Below are 17875 nucleotides of genomic sequence, written 5' to 3' on the forward strand. Positions count from 1 at the left end.
AAATCAAACTGACAGGACCAATAAAAATGCGACGTTATGCATTCCAGCCGGCCAAACAGGGGCCTTCTTGCTTGTCTCGCCATTCAGCGTGACCGGGCTGCGATAGACTTCTACTGGTGTTCCGCTTGACGCCCAGTTATTTGTAGTCTCAGATAACTATAAAGCAATGTTTTGTTTAAAAACTGTTCATACATCTTATTGATTCAAAGGTCTATGTACACAAAGCCCACTGCGTTGCGCTTGCAACACCCCCTGTGTTCCGTATTGGTCGACGGAAAAGGTGGCAACCCCACCATTGCTGGATATTCAGAAGTGTGCAGTGCCATAAACGCGCATCTGAAGTGGAAGGCACTTGTCTAGCGCCACCGGTAGTGCTAGGGTTCCCTGGGGGCTTAATCGTTTCGCACGTTCAACTTAACGAGACGTTGAACGAGACACGAGAGAGCTGAACGAGTCGTTCAGGGTAACGCAACGAGCAACTTTATCGATGCTTTGCTGCGGTCACAATCTCTGCTCCTCGTGATGCTCCTTCTTTGTGGTTATTGTGCACGTTGCGAGCGCTCACGTGTTGTCATGTCACGTGTTGCTGTCATGTTTTCAGACTCTGTATATGGTCTCCTCTCACTTCCATGCATTATTTCACTTTTAAACACACTCACCAACTTTTAAAAGCCACCAGTCCCACTGCTATAGTACTGCAGTCGCAAGTCCTCACAAACGGTGCGGACAGCGTTTCTTGACGGACGGAACAACTTTACAAAATCTGTCTCGTCCAGTTGAAAGGCATCCTGGCGCCATCACGTCCGTGGGACACAGTTAGCCGCTTGTGTGATCGCCCAAGCGAAGTATCCTTCCGCCATCTTTCTTTGGCAGCTTCAACGTCATCGAGTCGGTAGGAATAACGAAACGAAGATCCTTATCGACGCTCTGCTGTGGCGCAATTGGCGCAATCTCTGCTCCTCCTTCGTTGAGGCTGTCGTGCTCGTTACGAGCCCTTACGTGTCGTGATGTCATCGGCCTGAGCGAACTACAGCTGCCAACGAGGCTGCAATCTTTTCGACTAATGGGGTTGTTTAATTTTGTTTGGATAGCTCGCATGATTTGTCTATGATTTGTCTATGGCTTGTCGTTGTCACTTCTTCGTCTTCTTTCTCGTCTTGATCTGCATCTTCTCGAGAATATCTCACAGCCCTCATGAAACCACTGGTGTGCATGCCATGAAAGGGACAGGATGTCCTTTTGTATACAGTCGTGGAGCAATACATATCCGCTACTGTAGAAATTCTGTTTCTGCAAATCTCCAAATGAAGATAGTTAACATTCTAACGAGTGGGTAGACCTACTCGTAAGACAAACGATCTCATTCGATCGTTACTGGACTGAGAGATTACGCCCTTGTCACGTTAACGAAAAGAGCGCGTCATACATCACGTGCTCGATTTCACGAGTGCCTCGCGCTTCGTTAGATCATAAGCCGTGTAGCCCCTCATCGATGTAATTTTGCATATCCATTACAATAGTTGCCCCCCCCCCCTTTATCTGCTCTTTTGATAATTATGTCTTTCGATTGTTTGAGATTAGAAAGACTACGACGCTCAGCTGAGGTAAGATTGGATTTGGGTTTGCGAGAATAATTGTATGCTGTTGTAGCTTTGTACTGCCCTTATACAGGGTGTCCCAGAAAACGTGTCATTGAATTATAATAAAAAAACTACACCACCTAGAATCATGCGGTCAACGGCATTTGTTCTTCTTAGGTTTTTGCCACCTCCTAATGTGAATGTCATGTACTCCAAGTTTAATTATGTAAATATTTGCGAACTGAACTCGGAAATTTGCCAAGTAAAGGTCACTTTTTTACCCCACCAATGTAACAGTTCTTGTCTCAGAACCTTCTCCTTTATTCTATCCTACCTCTTCTCTTCTTCCTCGTCTCTCCCGGCTGGCTACAAGGGCCGGGGGGTCACGGGTTCATCCCTCCTGGGATGGTATCTAAACACATTGGCAATAGTGGCAAGTCTAAACTGTCCGTTGGTGTGTGTGTGTACCCAATCGTTTTAAGTATGCCCTGCTTATGGGCTGTCTGGACGACAGGAACAGGACCATGTAAGACTGATTGTGGTCCGGGAAGTCCAGTGCGCACAAACACAAGGTCACCTATTTGAATGTCAGGGACACTGGCACTGTGGCGACGGTCGAAGTAGTGCTTCATCCGTCTCCTGTACTTCGCTTCTTGCACGGATGTGTTCATTGCTTCTTTCAACTGAAGTGCGTCAGCTATTCCGAGCTCCTTGTCAGCCGTCTCCCGTGTTGTGGGAACGGTTGCGGTGGCGTGTGGCCGCCTCGAGGCACAGACGCCATCCACCAGGGAAGTCGGGGTTGAGGCCGATGAACTGTTTAACGTCGCGGATGGCGCGTTCGGCCAGGCCATTTGCTGCAGGATGGTACGGCGCCGTGAGCTTGATTTTGATTCCCCTTTCTTGAGCCCATGTTGAAAGACGTCTGCTAGTAAAGGCAGGTCCATTGTCACAGATAATGACTTTTGTGTTCATAAACATTCGCCGCTCTAACATTGCAATAACGCTGTTAGCGTCTTCACCACCAGGGCGTGTGGCTACGGTACGTGTGCATTGGTCGATCGCAAGAAGAAATGCCTGCGTTCTTTTTATTCCCTCGGATTTCTTCTTGAGTTCCGCGAAGTCTAGGTGGATAACTTCGAAAGGCACGAGGGAGTGCTCTGGTAACGTCATCCAGTCAATTCATTGACGGTACTTGATTTTGTAGCGCTGACATCTGTCACATGATCGTACGTACTTCGCAACGTCCTTACATTACATCCGGTATTACATACATCGCTCTCTTCGTTTATTATAAATTGCAGCAATTGGGACTTGTGAGTATCTGTAACAGTTATATTTCCGCGCTTTATTAAGCTTTGTGGCTGCATGTGCTCAACGTGCAGCATATGCGCAACGTATGCTCAACGGGCAGCAGTCTAAAAAAATCGTAAAAATTGCGCTTTAGCACAGCCTTCTCGATTGTCGCAAAGAAGAGCACACGGAAGGTACGGGGAGAGGAGGAAGCGTTCCCGCCTCTTGTTTTACCTTTCTTTCCCCCGCTTTGGCCCTGATGCTCGTGACAACCGTCTTATAACAAAGAAAACGAAACAACCGCCTTATCACAAAGAAGGCTAAACAGATGAAGGCGGGGACCCTTCCTCCTCTAGAGGCATATTTCGTGCCCGCTTCTTTGCGAAAATCAAGCAGGCTGGCCTAAAGCGTAATTTTTACTTTTTTTTTTCGACTATTTCTGTTGCGATACTGTGCATAATTTTTGTTGGGTCTGTCGTTATCCGTGGAGGACTTCATATTTCTACACAAAACTGAGGTTCGCTTGGCAATTTTCAAAGTTCAAATGAAAAAAAAAATCCGCAATTAAAAATTTTCCAAAGCCTTCCTCGATAATGGCAGAAGTTTCCAGAAGGTAACTGCCGAAAGTCCCACAATCCTCCGGCGTGATCGTCGCCAGTTAGATTTTTCTTCTTTTTTTTTTTTTTTTGTTTGGCGCATGCACGGGGGTAGGGGGTTCGAGCTCACCCCGAATTTTTTATTTTCTGCGTTGCCGCCAGACACACATATGTTCCGTTGTTGTTTTGTTGGTTGGCGGTGTTTTCGGTTCATAGCTTAACAAAATGTGCTGTTGGACTAGTTGGCGCGTCCCTAGGTTCATGGAATCGCGCTACACATGTTACGACCACACAAGAGAGGTAGATATGCCGCGCAGCTTTTCGATTCAGTTTGCACAAATTCTCTCGATGTCCTCAGATAATCTTGTGTGACGTCTGATGGTTCAGACGCGATGGATCGCACTCTGAAGCGCCCACGATGACATTTTCATCCGTTTTTTTTTGTTTTTTTTTTCAGAGCGAAGTTCGTCTCCCACACTGTCGTGGTCACCCAAAATGCTTTATGTTCTTTATAGGATACTCGGAATATCTTTCTGGAAATTCGATGCAGACGTTTGGTAGCTTTTGTCCGCGTTTGTACGAAGCTAAAAATATATGTGCAGCTCTGCACGAGATAACATTCGCTTTCTTGATTTCTGAAAGCATTCACCGTTACATGTACTTACGGGAGTTAGTGCCGAGTCAGGTGTGTTAACAATACGGAAATTGAAGCTTCCAGGTGTCTGGAGCCAGGTGCATTGCTTGGATACTCATACACTCTTAAACTTCACCACATAGCACGCTCCGAGCCAACCACCATCCCGAATGACAACGTTCTCGCCCCTGATTTGTTGAAAACGGGAGGAGGAGCCTATTTTGTGCCGTGCATAATGGCACAAAATAGGCTCCTCCTCCCGTTTTCAACAAATCTAGGGCGAGAACGTTGTCATTCGGGGTGGTGGTTGGCTAGGAGCGTGCTATGTGGTGAAGTTCATTTTTAAGAGTGTAGATAAAGAGTATTAAGTCCTACAGCCCTTGTTATAACATTATAGCAAAGCTGAACGCATGAGGAAAGTTAATGAGAAAATTTCTTGGTCCATAATCAGATCCAGCCCACTAACGCTCTGCTCTATAAGCCCTACTAACTTTTCTGGACAGTAGATGTGTAGAGATCCAGCGAACCGGTAGAGAAGTACGAAGGGAGTTGCCTCAAGACAGGAGCCGCCGACATTTCGAACAGAGACTGTTCTTCTTCTGGCCACCGTCCTCATTATCGGCATGGTATTTAAAGGTCAGCTATGCCGATATCCCAAATAGTCGAAACGGTTGTGATATTCTGAAAGCCCACATTCAGCTCTCCCCAAAATACACCTTCATTCTCTCAGTTCAGTACAGTACCATGTCAAAAAAATAGGTAATTCATTCCGAAACACACATGGGCGCAGCCATTTTTATGACGTAGATGCACCCGAACGGGCATTGTGACGTGTACGCGCCTTCGTACTTGTCAGTGGATTTCAGCTACGGCTTCTCGCGGCTTCACGTATCTGTGCTTGAAGATGGCGGACAGCCGGGTTCCACCGTTCCGCGATAAGTAAACAGTGCAGCAGCTGAGAACTCATTCGCGAACCAACCTCTGTGGGATGTTGTGACTGGAATTCGTCGTTTGTGTGAGCACGTACAATTTGTATCAAGTCGCGTCTGCGTTAGCCCCTTTACAGCACTTGCCCATTGTAGAGGCTGACGTTTCGACAGCCGTGTCAGCAAGAAAATGCCGACAGCGTTTTATTACTGCAGGAAAATTGTGCTATATATTTGAGAAACCGCATACTGCTATGGGACAAGTTTTACGTTCGATTTATCAATGTGCAACAGCGTCGACGATGGTATGTAACGACGAAAGACGTAAAACGAAATACAAATCACAGTTTAAACTTTTTGTGGGATTCTGTGCATTTTCCAGAAGCTTTCTTTGAATCACACACTCCCATGTCACGCTGCGTTGTGTGGTACGCTACAAACTACTGCATTTTATGTCTAACATCTGGATATTGTTTGTAATGAACACCGTCGCACAAAAACATGCACACGAAACTCCAGTAGCCATGTGGTTGCACACTATGCAGACGCAAAAGAAGTACCAGAGCACATATTGCCACTTAGAAATATGGTGTCTGAACAGTTAGGGCATAGCATAGATCATAGAAATCAGGTGCACCCTATCCTTCTGTAGAGTGCTCTTTCAATTCACAACTCAGCCCATGGGGTGTAAAAGTGTTAAAGGCAATTATGTGACTTGTCGTCCTAGGTGACATCACTGGCCAGCCTCGGGATTAATTCCGTGCTCAGGAATTATTGTACAAATCACTTTGTATGTAGGACGTAAGCAATATGTAAGTTGCAACCTTGTCTGCAGCATTCTCGATTGCCTCTTACCTTTACAGTTCAAGACACGTTACCAAACCATTTGCAAAGGGCACTCTTACAGGGGCCGTGTAACTTGAGTTTTTAAATAAATTTTTAGTTTAATTTTTAATTTAGTTAAATTTTAATTTTTAATTTAGTTAAAATTTATAAAAATATAAGTATACAATATGTAATATGAAATTTATATAAAATCAGAAATAACATTTATAAAAAGAATTTATAAAAATAAATAAAAAGGCTTCATGGAAGCAATCCGTTAGCATACCCATTGCACATGAAGCACAATTATATATGCTTGGACATCATCTAATTAATCTTCTGAACCATATGTGTGGCTGCATACGAAATTTTTTATGTGCATCCTCTACCTTCCTATTCCTACATGTGCACACGAATAACAGTGCATATATGTGAAGTGGCAAAAAGCAACGCTAGACTCTACCATCATTGTGCCCCTTTAACTTTTCCACATTTATGTCTGGTGAACAGGGAATATCTCACTAGAAAAGAAGACATTTGTGCATTGTTTGGCAAGCAAATAAATATATTTATTTACATTTTTCATAAATCAACAATGTTGTGACCTGGTGCAAATATTAATGTCAACAAGTAAAGTACTTACAAATTATTCCTATGTGCTCAAATGCAGATATGACAATTCTGTTTTTGTATCTCAGCACAGTACAGTTTCAAAATTAACAAACTGCACAGCATCAGCAATCTTAAAGTATCTGAAGAGGGGAATCACATAAAGCTCTAATAATAGACTGTGCAAACAAAGCTAAAAAAAAACAACGTACTTCAAGAAAAATCTGAATAATCGGTTGCCGTTGTGATATGTACTACTATGCACAGTTCATGAATGGAACATGTTACCTCATTGCATTGCCTCCATGTGAGCACTAGAACAGGCAGCTTTTTAGGTCGCTCTTTCCGTGTTTTTCTATTGTCTTTTTTTGTTTTCTGTTTTTGCAATAGCAAGCATGGCCATAGTGAATCACAAGCAACCAAGGACAGGATGAGACATCTACAATGCGACTGCTAGCTCTAAACTGATATATTTATTAGCAGACTCTGGAATATACACACATATGCTGCTAAGAAAATGACAATTTAACGAATAGAATAACAGACAAGAAAAACGGTTATATATCATCCCCTCTCCTCATTCTATTTCACAGGCAGCCCTAGTATCATTCTGAGTGTGTCCGTGCGTTCCCTCTGAGATAACGTATCTCTGACAGAAGCAAATCCAACAGCGGACTGCTTACGGATGCAACTATCTTGGATTTCTCTAACCACTTGTTATTTAACCGCTGCCTTGAGCTGTGTGTTCTGGAAATTTAGGCAGCATCCAGAGTCCCTGCAATGTGTTGCCAGGTTTCTCGAGGGCCTGTATTTCAATATGGCTCTCAGATACAAACTACCCCATTTCAACACAGTAGAAAACACAGATTTGTAAATAGCATCTGTTGATTGCACTGTACATACCCCCCACATAAAGGATCATAGTGGATACTACATCTTGTGCGATAATGTCAGGAACACAAAAAAGCTAGATTTGAAACCACTCTTACGTCGTAGTAGTAGTATTTGTGTGAAGCTGCGCAATTCCTGTCCTGCAAATAATTTAAACCATATGTTTCATCTGCCAGCGTGATGATCCCCTGAAAAGCAATTCACACTTGGCGGGAACTACCGGTTCTGAAACCTACCCCTGACATGTGTAGCCATCAGGGAGGAAACCCAAGGGCTGCGGTGGAAAAGACAAACACACACGGGCTATGTTCTCTCTGTGTATCAGCTGCTCTGGCTACTAAGAAGAACATGTTCCAAATTAATATAACATGGCTTGACATGATACGCCAGCGAAAGCTAACCAATAAAATTAGTAGTTAAATGTACAATACGTAAACACTTGCCATAACATGACAGTTTCCTTCCTGCATTCATGCGCTACCATTCAACCCACACAAACAGTGTACTGAATTTCTTTATAGCATTACAGGGTGTTTGACAGAACTTGAACAAGATTATATAGCACACGATAAAAGTAGAGTGAACATAATGTGCAGAAAAAATGGCTGCAAGCAAGCGAGCTGGTGAAGATGATGCATATGTAAAACCCCGAGACTAGGGAACACAAAGGGACATGTTTGTGTCTGTCCCTTCGTGTTCCCTAGTCTTGGGGTTTTACATCATGGATAATGTGCAGGTTTCTATTCACGCTTAATGGGCGTAGCAGTAATGCATGAAGACCACTGCTAAGTTGTGTTGAGAAACACCACTTTATGTTTGCCATGTCTAAATGAAACGTACCTGACCTGATCCAAATTAACCGTTCTGAATCTGGAACACACAAAGAGAAAAACGCAACACACACCACAACATTAACAGATAGCAAATGAGCTGTAGCGAGCTCCACCTTGGGACAAAGTCAACAAGTAATTCACCAAAAGTCAATGAGCGCCTGAAATGTAACATCTCCAGTGGCGTACCCAGACCTCAAAGGTAGGAGGGGCTCGATACGAAAACTCGCCCCCCCCCCCCGCTGATCCTGTGTCGACAACACACACACACTTGTGCACACTGCAAACTGAGGATTAAAAAAGGGAACGAAAATAGTTGATTTAGACGTTCACAGTACGATTACATGTACAGGCTGTCATGACCAATGAAGTGGTGTCACAAGATTGGAAGTATTTTGAAAAGCTCATACTTTGAAAACCATTCAAGAGTGCTTCTTAGATAGACGCCATGAACTGCAAGAACTTTCGCGATAGTCACACTGGTCCCCCCATATATTATGTTCTCGGATTTGCACGATTTGTGTGGGTCGGTCCGTGGCAGGTAGAGGGGGCTCGAGCCCCCCCTAGCCCCCCCGTGACTACGCCACTGAACATCTCTGACTGGTAGCAGGACGGTCCACGTTCAATTCCTGGTGCTAGCACTGACTGGCTTTTTCATGAATTATTTGTTGGAAGTTTCGATGTGCTTGAGAACCATTCGTCAACCATTGTATCCTCATGAGGTGATGAGGGTTTGTCATCCCAAAGAGACTCCCTTTCTGGCATGTGTCCTTATGGATGCTCATCACTGCAGAAAAAAAGAAAGAAAGGAAGGAAAAACATTTAATGACAAGAAATGGATAGTCGCATTTACTATATAATGATTGTGCACAACAGAAAGAATACTTCTGCACAGAAGGCTGTACTTCTTGATGTCTAACATCAAGTTACAAAATTCCAGAATATATGACATGTTGTAAGGTAGAGAATAAGTAGAGTTATTGAGTTGTCGACTTGTACCCCCTTTTTATTTTATTATATATGATTATATAATTATCTTTATGTCTGTACCACCCCTCGCTCTCTACATTACAACATGTTTTATATATTATGGGATTTTGTAACTTCATGTTAGACATTAACAAGAGCAGCCTTGTGCACGAAAGTCTCGTCTCATTAAAATTTAGATGCTCCCAACAGTCTTCTTTCTGTTGTGAATCTCTATCGCAGCATACCTGCACATTGCTGTTCTACGTACTGTGACTTTGCAGTAAGAATATGGACTTTGGGTAAAAAGACTACACAGCACTGCTCAGGTATTTTTGCCTATCGACCAGTATGTATGTATGCAGTATGCACACAGTATTTGTGCGCCGGACCCACTAAAAATGTAGTGAATGTGGCATTGCCCACGGTAATGCACCAAGTTGAACACAATTATTGTAGAATCCAGGTATTTTAGCTTACATGTCAAGCCAGTACCACACCAGTATCCAGTGTGAAGGTGTGACAAATAAATAGTTTCCATTTTTCTTAGCTCTCAGAAAACAGACAGTGAATTAATAAGAGTAGACAATGTTAACATGAATTCTGGGCTATTCTTCAGTTGAAGATTCACAGATAGTAAGGGCACCTTCCTCAATGGACGTTGATGACACTGAAAATTCTAAAACGTTATTAGAGGCGACATCAGCTTCGGTGTGTCAAAGGATTGTATGTCCAACAGTAATCCAGCTAACAGTAACAAAAATGTGCAAAAGACAAATTAACTGAACTAATGTAACGTACCTTCTGTATCAGACAGTGAAGCTTGTAACACCCCATCCACAGGAACCAGTGTCCAGACACAAAAGTGCTTGAACTGGGAGATAGCAGCTAATCGGAATGGCGACCTTTGTTTTCCACCCTGAAAGCACAGGTTGTAACTCTGAGGGCAGATTTAAAAGTGGTGTCAAGATGTCTGCATGCGAGTGCACATGAAAAGTTGAACATAGATGAATACTCAAATTATAACATCACATTGTCATACCTGTTGGTGGAGGTGGACTACAACTAACATGTCAGCAATTTCTTCATGACCGGATGCAAGCCAGATCATGCTTCATTTCCGCCTTCAGCGTGCACCTGTGATAATTCAGAAGTTAGATCATCAATAGTACTATTGTGTTGTTAATCGTGGTTATATCGGAGTAAGCGCAGTAGGACAGCTGCACAATCGATTCATTAAGCTTGCTATTTTTTATATCTGAACCTCGACTTACCATTTTTTGCTCTCGTTTTTCGCCTTGATCCTCCGTGGCACGTTCAAAATGTTATGCGTCGGGCACCTCAGATTTTCATCACACGATTTCGTGCCGAGATTCCAAATTACCTCTGGAGTCGCGCGTAACCTATGATAACATTCGTGGACGAAATCCTTGCAGTGGAAATTAGCAGGCACCACTGTCAGCCAAGAGCTTCGCACTGCTTGGTCTTTTGGCAGCTTATAATAGGTAACACTTGAATGCTCCGATGAATTGTCCTAACAGCGTAGCACTGTCGCATCTTCGACAATTTCGCCGTGGCATATTCACGAATCATATCGCTCCAGCCCATAAAAGGCAAGGTCAGAACAAGAAAGTGCACTTTCCAAACGACGCTGTGCCAAAAAAAAAAAAACATTCACATGCTTTGTTTCAGGCTTAGCAACAACATAACAGCTGTTAGCTTATGTACGATGCACAGAGGGAGGAAACGAAAGAAGCCAAGCAGCCAAGCCAAGAGTCCATGCCAAGCCAAAGACAGATAAACCGAGAGCAGTGACGTCGGTGCGCCCGTGCGCAGGGTTTGCCGACGGTCTGACGGCCGGGCGTGGGAACTAAAAAAATTGTTTTCTAAAAACTACGAACAGTTGGAGCAAGATATTTCGCACACATATTCAGTGTTCGGTAATGAACACACAGCGCGAGTATCGCTCAGTTCTGCGGCACTTCAAAATCGGCATATCTGACCTTTAAAGGGTTAGGAGTGACGTGTTAAAGGTTCATGCGAATTGTGGGTCAACAGCCCGGAGGGAAGAAAGGGTCCGTGCGGGCTTCTACGGCCGCAGTGAATGGCCGCTTCGTTAGAGTGTGGAGGGGATTATGTGAAGTGATCTTGGCTCGAGACCAATTACTGAAATGGGAGGTTCACGAACACGGGGACGAAACGGGACAACAGGCACGAATTGGCAAGCGTTCCGAAAGATAAGGAGGTTAGTGGTTACGTGAGGGAAATGCCAGAGCGAGCAAAGCATTTATATATATATATATATATATACGTAATGAAAAGTTGTGGCAAAATTGTTGCTGAATACATGCTATTAGCTCCATGAGCATGATCTTCTGCCTCGGTTATCCAGTCGTTGCTTTGTATTTCAGCTGGAATTGAAGTCAATGGGGTTGTGCCTGGATCGCCCTCATAACTTTTTATTAGGAATATATATATATAAAAATGCTTTGCTCGCTCTGGAATTTTCCCCACGTAACCACTAACCTCCTTATCTTTCGGAACGCTTGCCAATTCCTGCCTGTTCTGCCGTTTCGTTCCCTTGTTCGTGAACCTCTCATTTCTGTAATCGTTCTGGAGCAAAGATCACTCCGTTCACATAATCCCCTCCACACTCTAACACTGTATGTATATTATTTTATTTATGCGTTATTGAAACGCTTTCAAGAAATGGAGCAGCAGACCCTTATAGGTGTCACTCAGCTCCAATGTTTGTAAATAAACAGGTATTCTCTCTCCCTCTCTCTCTCTCTCTCTCACACACACACACTCCGGCCGTAGGAGCCCGTACGGCCCTTTCTTCCTTCCGGGCTGTTGACCCACAATTCGCATGAACCTTTAACACGTCACACCTGACCCTTTCAATACCATGCCAATGATGAGGACGGTGCCCAGAAGAAGAACAGTCTCTGTTCGAAATATCGGCGCTCCTGTCCTGAGGCAACTCCCTTCGTTTGCTAGACAATGTAGTACTTCCGTCAACATTATATTTTCGCACAATTACCGCGGACAATGCGGTAGAGTATCGCATGTGGCGATGAAACACCTCAATCATGATCATCAACTTAAAGTTATTGTTGCTGAATACATGCTGTCAGCTCCATGAGCATGATCTTCTGCCTCGGTTATCCAGTCGTTGCTTTGTATTTTAGCTGGAATTGGAGTCAATGGGGTTGTGCCTGAATCGCGCTCATAATTGGAACACATCGTGCAGCTTTTTGCAGCGCTTAGATCCCATGACCTCGGTTGCGGTCCTGGTGGTGGGTTGACCTCGGAGACTGTGATCGCCAACGCGGGTGTAGTGATCATCTCTCATCATTTAGCTGAGAACACTATTCATCCTGGTAAGACATGGTGTCCATAAGAGTCCCACAACATGCTGCTTTATGTGCCCTTCTTTCATTTGTTTTCAGATAATAGTTGCGAAGCACGAGTGCGGAAGCGTAGAAGCATTATGTTGCGCTCACGTGAGTCCTTTTCTGTTATATTTGGCAAACACTACACTGTAACTGCCACCGACAACACTGGTGCTGTGACGTGACGCTCTACAGGTTTGTGTCACAACAACAGGATACTGTTGTCGTGATGTTAGCGTGTCATCATATGACGTCATGAAAAGAACCGAAGTTCCTTTCACCAGCTCAGTCGACCGCGTTTCTTTTTTTTCTCTCTCGTTTGGGGCCGAGACAGTGCAAGCTGCAACGGCACATGCGAGGCTACGGGTTGAGCATCCCAAAAAGAATGCTAAGATGCTGCCCTCTTACAGCAGGAGTGGAGGCGAAAAGAATGCGGCTTGTGCAAGCAAGCAATAGAGAAACGTCACCCGCATACATTATGTGCGGTGTACTAGGGACATAAAAAAATATACTCTTGATATACAGGGTGTTGTTTTCTACCACTTACATATATTATTTTACTTATATATACATATATTTATTACTTACATATATATTATTATTCGTAATCTGATTGTGCACTTTCAGGCGAGGCTGGGAGTGCACAATCAAATTACAAACATATGCTGAACGTGCAGCGACAGAGCTCCGGCTATTTTTCATTTGTATATACATATATATTTAAAGCTGTGAGACGAGCACTGATGACATTTTTGCAGGCGGAAAAGCTCATGTAACTATTGGACGACTAATGACCTAAAATTCATCAATTAACTTTTTAATTCGATGTTTTCTTGCAAATGCGAGACAGCAGAATTGGAGGCTATCCTTATTTGAACCACCTTCTTTTTAAATATCCTTAAACAACGCGTACTTTAAGATATAAATCGCGAAATCTTGATACGCAAATGAGCCGGAATCAGAACTACGCAGTTCTCGAGCGCAGAAACGACATCGCTTACGGCATGCGGAAAGCGGTCTATCTGGCAAACAGATCACAACTTACTCCCATCGGCTCCGTCGCTACAAAACACGTAGCCCTCCAACGCGAACGCCCGTCGTTCTTTTTCTGCAGGAAAAGTGTGTGGCTCTGGCTTCGGCTCATTTTCATAAGAAAATTTAACGATTGATGTTTCAAAGTACGTGCTCATTTCAGGATGTTTAAAAAAGAGGCCGGATTTACATAATAGCTGGCTGCAATTCTGGTACCTCACGTTCCCCGGAAACATCTAATAAGTTAATTAATTTTAGGTAGTTAGTCGTCCAGTTGTTGCATGCGCTTTTCGAGAGGATGTCCACTTGGCTGCCCGCCTGGTCGCATAACATATCTGCGAAAACCGCGTCCAGATAGGTCACATAGCTTTATTATAAAAATTATGTAAAATATAAAAATACGCCCTGTATCTTAAAAATAAGGTCTGTCCCAAAGTAGAACCCTGGGGAAGAGCTGTTGTTATACTTCGGCGGTCATGTCGGGTATTGTTAACTTGGGCATGTTGAATTCCGCGTTCAAGCTAACTTTTTAAAAGCTATAATCTACTCCACGTAACCCACATATGTGTAATTTCCTTAAAAAATGTTGTGGTTAACTGAGTCAAAGACGTTTGAGAAACGAAAATAATCCAGTCATATATAATTTCCGTTCCATATTCGATAAATAATTTATTTGCCTTTACTAAGGCAGATTCTGTTGATTTTACGGAAGCCCTGCTGAAGCCCTTCACTAAACAGAAGATCCCTTACAAATATGTGCGATTGATTGATTGAAAAACAAAATATGGAGTAGTTTGCTCATCTTTCATTGAAGAATCTCCGGAATTTTCGAAAATAGTGGGAGAACAGATATGGAACGGTGGTTACATAAATTATGGCTTTCTCCACCTGCATGTATAATGAAAACTTGAAACATGTGATGAAACATGTTGTTTCTGGTTAGCGTCGGACGTGTTTGTACAGCCAGGAGCGTAACACCGTGTTCCACGCAACAAGTCACGTCAGAACTCCCACTGGTAAGCGAAAGATTGCGTATTGACTGAGAACTTTAAACCTAGCGTATTGCGATGCGAACGCCATGCAGACTGCCGCGGAGACAATCCCCTGCTCTGCGCTCCCAATCGTCTGCCTGCCTTACGTCATTATGGTGTTAGCTGCAGAGAGAGTGCGAATCTTTAAAACTCGTTTATTTAATATGTAAGCTGTTTTCGGAACGGAAACTTGGCCAAGTTGACTGTGAAGCGATGAGGAACATTACCGTATCGGTCTGATACACACGTTACGGGATGCGATAGTCCCTTTAACGGTGATCCGTTTGCATGACCCAGCTGTATCCTATGATGTTTCTCGTTTTTGATTCCGTGTTAGCACTGTTGTGTTTACATGCAGGAACTATAGCTGCTGAGGAGACGGAATTGCTTTATTCCAGTACGAGATCATGAACAAAATACAACCGGCAGGCTCACGGAGCAAGTGCCTGCTGAATACTGACAGAGGTCGCTTAAATAGATCCGCTTGCGAACGCATAACAAGATATCAACAACCAAGCAAAAGCGACACGTGTTAGGGGCGTTTTTGATCGCGACAACAGGCAGCTATCATACGCCACAAGCACCGCGAAGTATATATGGCTATGAGCGGCGTACAGACGCGGACAGGTGGGAAGAGGCCGGCGTGGAAGAATGAAAAAGATGGTGGTTAGTGTGCGTCCCATGCCGAACTCAGGGGAAACTGTGCCGTCATTCCTCTCAGGTTTTCTCATTTTAGCATGTTTAACAGTATCTGTCGGAAAAGCAACGTCATACTCGCGATGGCGTAACCCTTTATTGTTGTAACCCACCAACCCATGTAATGTCCCACAAGGGACCTTTGAAGGTCTGGAAATAAATAAATAAATAAATATTCATAGCATAGCTTTATCTTTGAGTAAAACATATCATATCACAATCCGCTTCATCAGTGACTTCATCTCGCACACAGTCATCAGTGCTCTAAAGTAGTTTAAGTTTCAACTATTGATTGGAGAGCTAGGAGATGAACAACATGTTGGCTCAAGTTCAATATGGAGAGATCATGGTAAAGGGACGCTGTGTACGCTGTTCGTGTCGGTTGTCTCGTGCCTTTTTCGCGTTCTCACCATTGATTGTACTGTGATGATGATGATGATAGGAGAAAAAAAAGTTATAGTTTAATGTGTCGCCGTTCATTCGGTGTATCACGCGGGCAAAAATAAATAAATAAATGGATCACTGATATCTGGTGTAATAACACCTAGTGACAGAAACATGGATACACCACCTACCAGACATAGATCTGATAGTGTTACAGGCGTAGTTGTTATTCTAGTATAGGCACCGGATATAATATTTCTACTACACTATGAGGACAAATGAACTAAATATTGGGATGCCGCGGAGTTTTGTAATAAATCAACCTTGAAGTCCCTCATTATCACCACGTGCTTGCGCATATCCCATATAGCTAAGTCTCGAGCTTGCAATGAAACAATGACATACTCTACATGAATAAGGCCGGTGCAATCCAGCAATCATCATACCTTTACACAACACAGCTATTCATTCAACATCATCATTGACGCAACAAGGATATAATGCAATGCCCTTGCTAAACTTGACAAGTGACCTTTTAGTGTTGAGAAGGTACTGGGGAGCTGGCCAAAGCGGCACCAACAACTAGCGCTGTGTGCCCTGGCGAACTACCTCAATGACATCCGGGCTGAAATTAATCTTTTAAATCATTCAGTGCTGTCACACATCAAGCGTCACGGAACAGCTGGTTGCACCAGTGCTACCTACGTTTCCATTTTCTTCTTTCTACTCCCACTTCTATTCTATTCCAATTGCAATTCCACCACCAGTGTTCAAAGTTCGATTCTTTACAGCAGTTGAAAAAATGGGAGAAGTCTAGCACTCGCAAGTGAATAAGACAAGTATTTTAAAAAATTGAAACATTTCTTTTACTAAAAAAACAAGCCGTCCTTCATCAGGGGATGAAGGACACACTCCGTCCGAAAGCTTGTTTTTCAGTAAAATAAATGTTTCAATCTCTTTAAATACTTATCTTAGTTGTGTATCACTATAAAAAAATTAATAACTTCATTGGTTGATCATGTTTTCGTTAAAACGAGGTAAGCAAAGCGCTGTCGCGATGTCACTAGTCTCATTTATTTCTTCAGGTCCTTGCGTTGGTATGGATCAAAGACAACGTTGGAACTGGTATCGAGAGTGCGTGTTGGTTGAAATCGAAAAAGATATTCGCATATGTGAGATGAGTTGCTTGAATTCAATTCCATTAGGGTAATAAGAATATTTTCGAGGGTACACCTGTGTATGTGCATTCATTGCATGTCGGCTCGCGGACGTTCGGTATCTAGCGGCAGACGAAGAAGCGATAGAACTGGGCACGGCCCCTCGATCGCTCTCCCTGCTTCGCTTGGTACGGCCTGCCGAATGCTCCCCCGCGCCGGTGATCGGAAACGTTTGTATTCCTCCCGCATTCTCAGTCAGGGCGCTGACCATCGGGGGTTGTCGGCGCTCGCTCGCAGGCGTGTTTACCCATGTGGTGTGCGGTTATAGATGCACTTTTGCTTCATTTTCAGGGAAATTATCGTTCTGTATGTGCGGTGTGAATACAGCAGACATAAATTCCTGAGGCTGATCAAACAATTAAGGTGATTTCTGTGCGCTACCTCTTGTAAATGTCGCCGAAATCTAGCGGCATGCAAGGTGTCCTGCTATCGAATTCGTGTGCGTCAGGGCGGCTGGTTCCTCGTGCAGTTGAACTGTGTATGCGTGCCAGCTATAACGCTGAATGAACGTCATTGAAGTAGACGAAACTACGATCGAGGGGCATCGTATGCCAGCCGGTCTACGCAGTGCATTTGGAGAAGGTGAAAAACGGGAATGCATATGCTACAATGTATGAAATAACTCTGTAACGGCCGTGTGTGCCAGGTGGTAACGTGTTAAGTTGGGCGTAAATTCCACAACGCAGGTGAACATGAAAAACTGTCTGTTCTTCAAAAAAAAAAAAAAAAAAGACAGGACAGAAGCAAGCAATCGCGCCCACACCAGCACGCACGTGTAAGCATCTGAACACAACTCTATCATTTAAAAACTTTTATAGCATTTTTATAAAAAGGCTCAGGGATCAGCAATAGATGTCCTTTTTTCAGTTGAGTTCCACGGCCAGGCGGACATCCTATCAAAGAAGGTGTGCTACAAGATGACCTAAAATTCATTTATTAGGTTTAATTATGGGATTTCGGGCAAAAGCGAGGT

The 17875-nt window shown here is 43.6% G+C and overlaps 1 protein-coding gene across 1 annotated transcript in view; it reads left to right on the plus strand.

The window, feature by feature from the left end:
* The window catches only part of LOC135396505 (complement C3-like), a 210740-nt gene that overhangs the window by 90992 nt on the left and 101873 nt on the right, over positions 1-17875 (plus strand). The window contains exons 16-17 of the mRNA XM_064627518.1: positions 12401-12530; positions 12600-12653. Of these exons, the coding sequence (XP_064483588.1) occupies positions 12401-12530; positions 12600-12653 (184 nt within the window). The remainder of the gene's footprint in view (positions 1-12400; positions 12531-12599; positions 12654-17875) is intronic.

Source organism: Ornithodoros turicata, chromosome 6, assembly GCF_037126465.1.
Source record: "Ornithodoros turicata isolate Travis chromosome 6, ASM3712646v1, whole genome shotgun sequence".
NCBI classification, from domain to species: Eukaryota; Metazoa; Arthropoda; class Arachnida; order Ixodida; family Argasidae; genus Ornithodoros; species Ornithodoros turicata.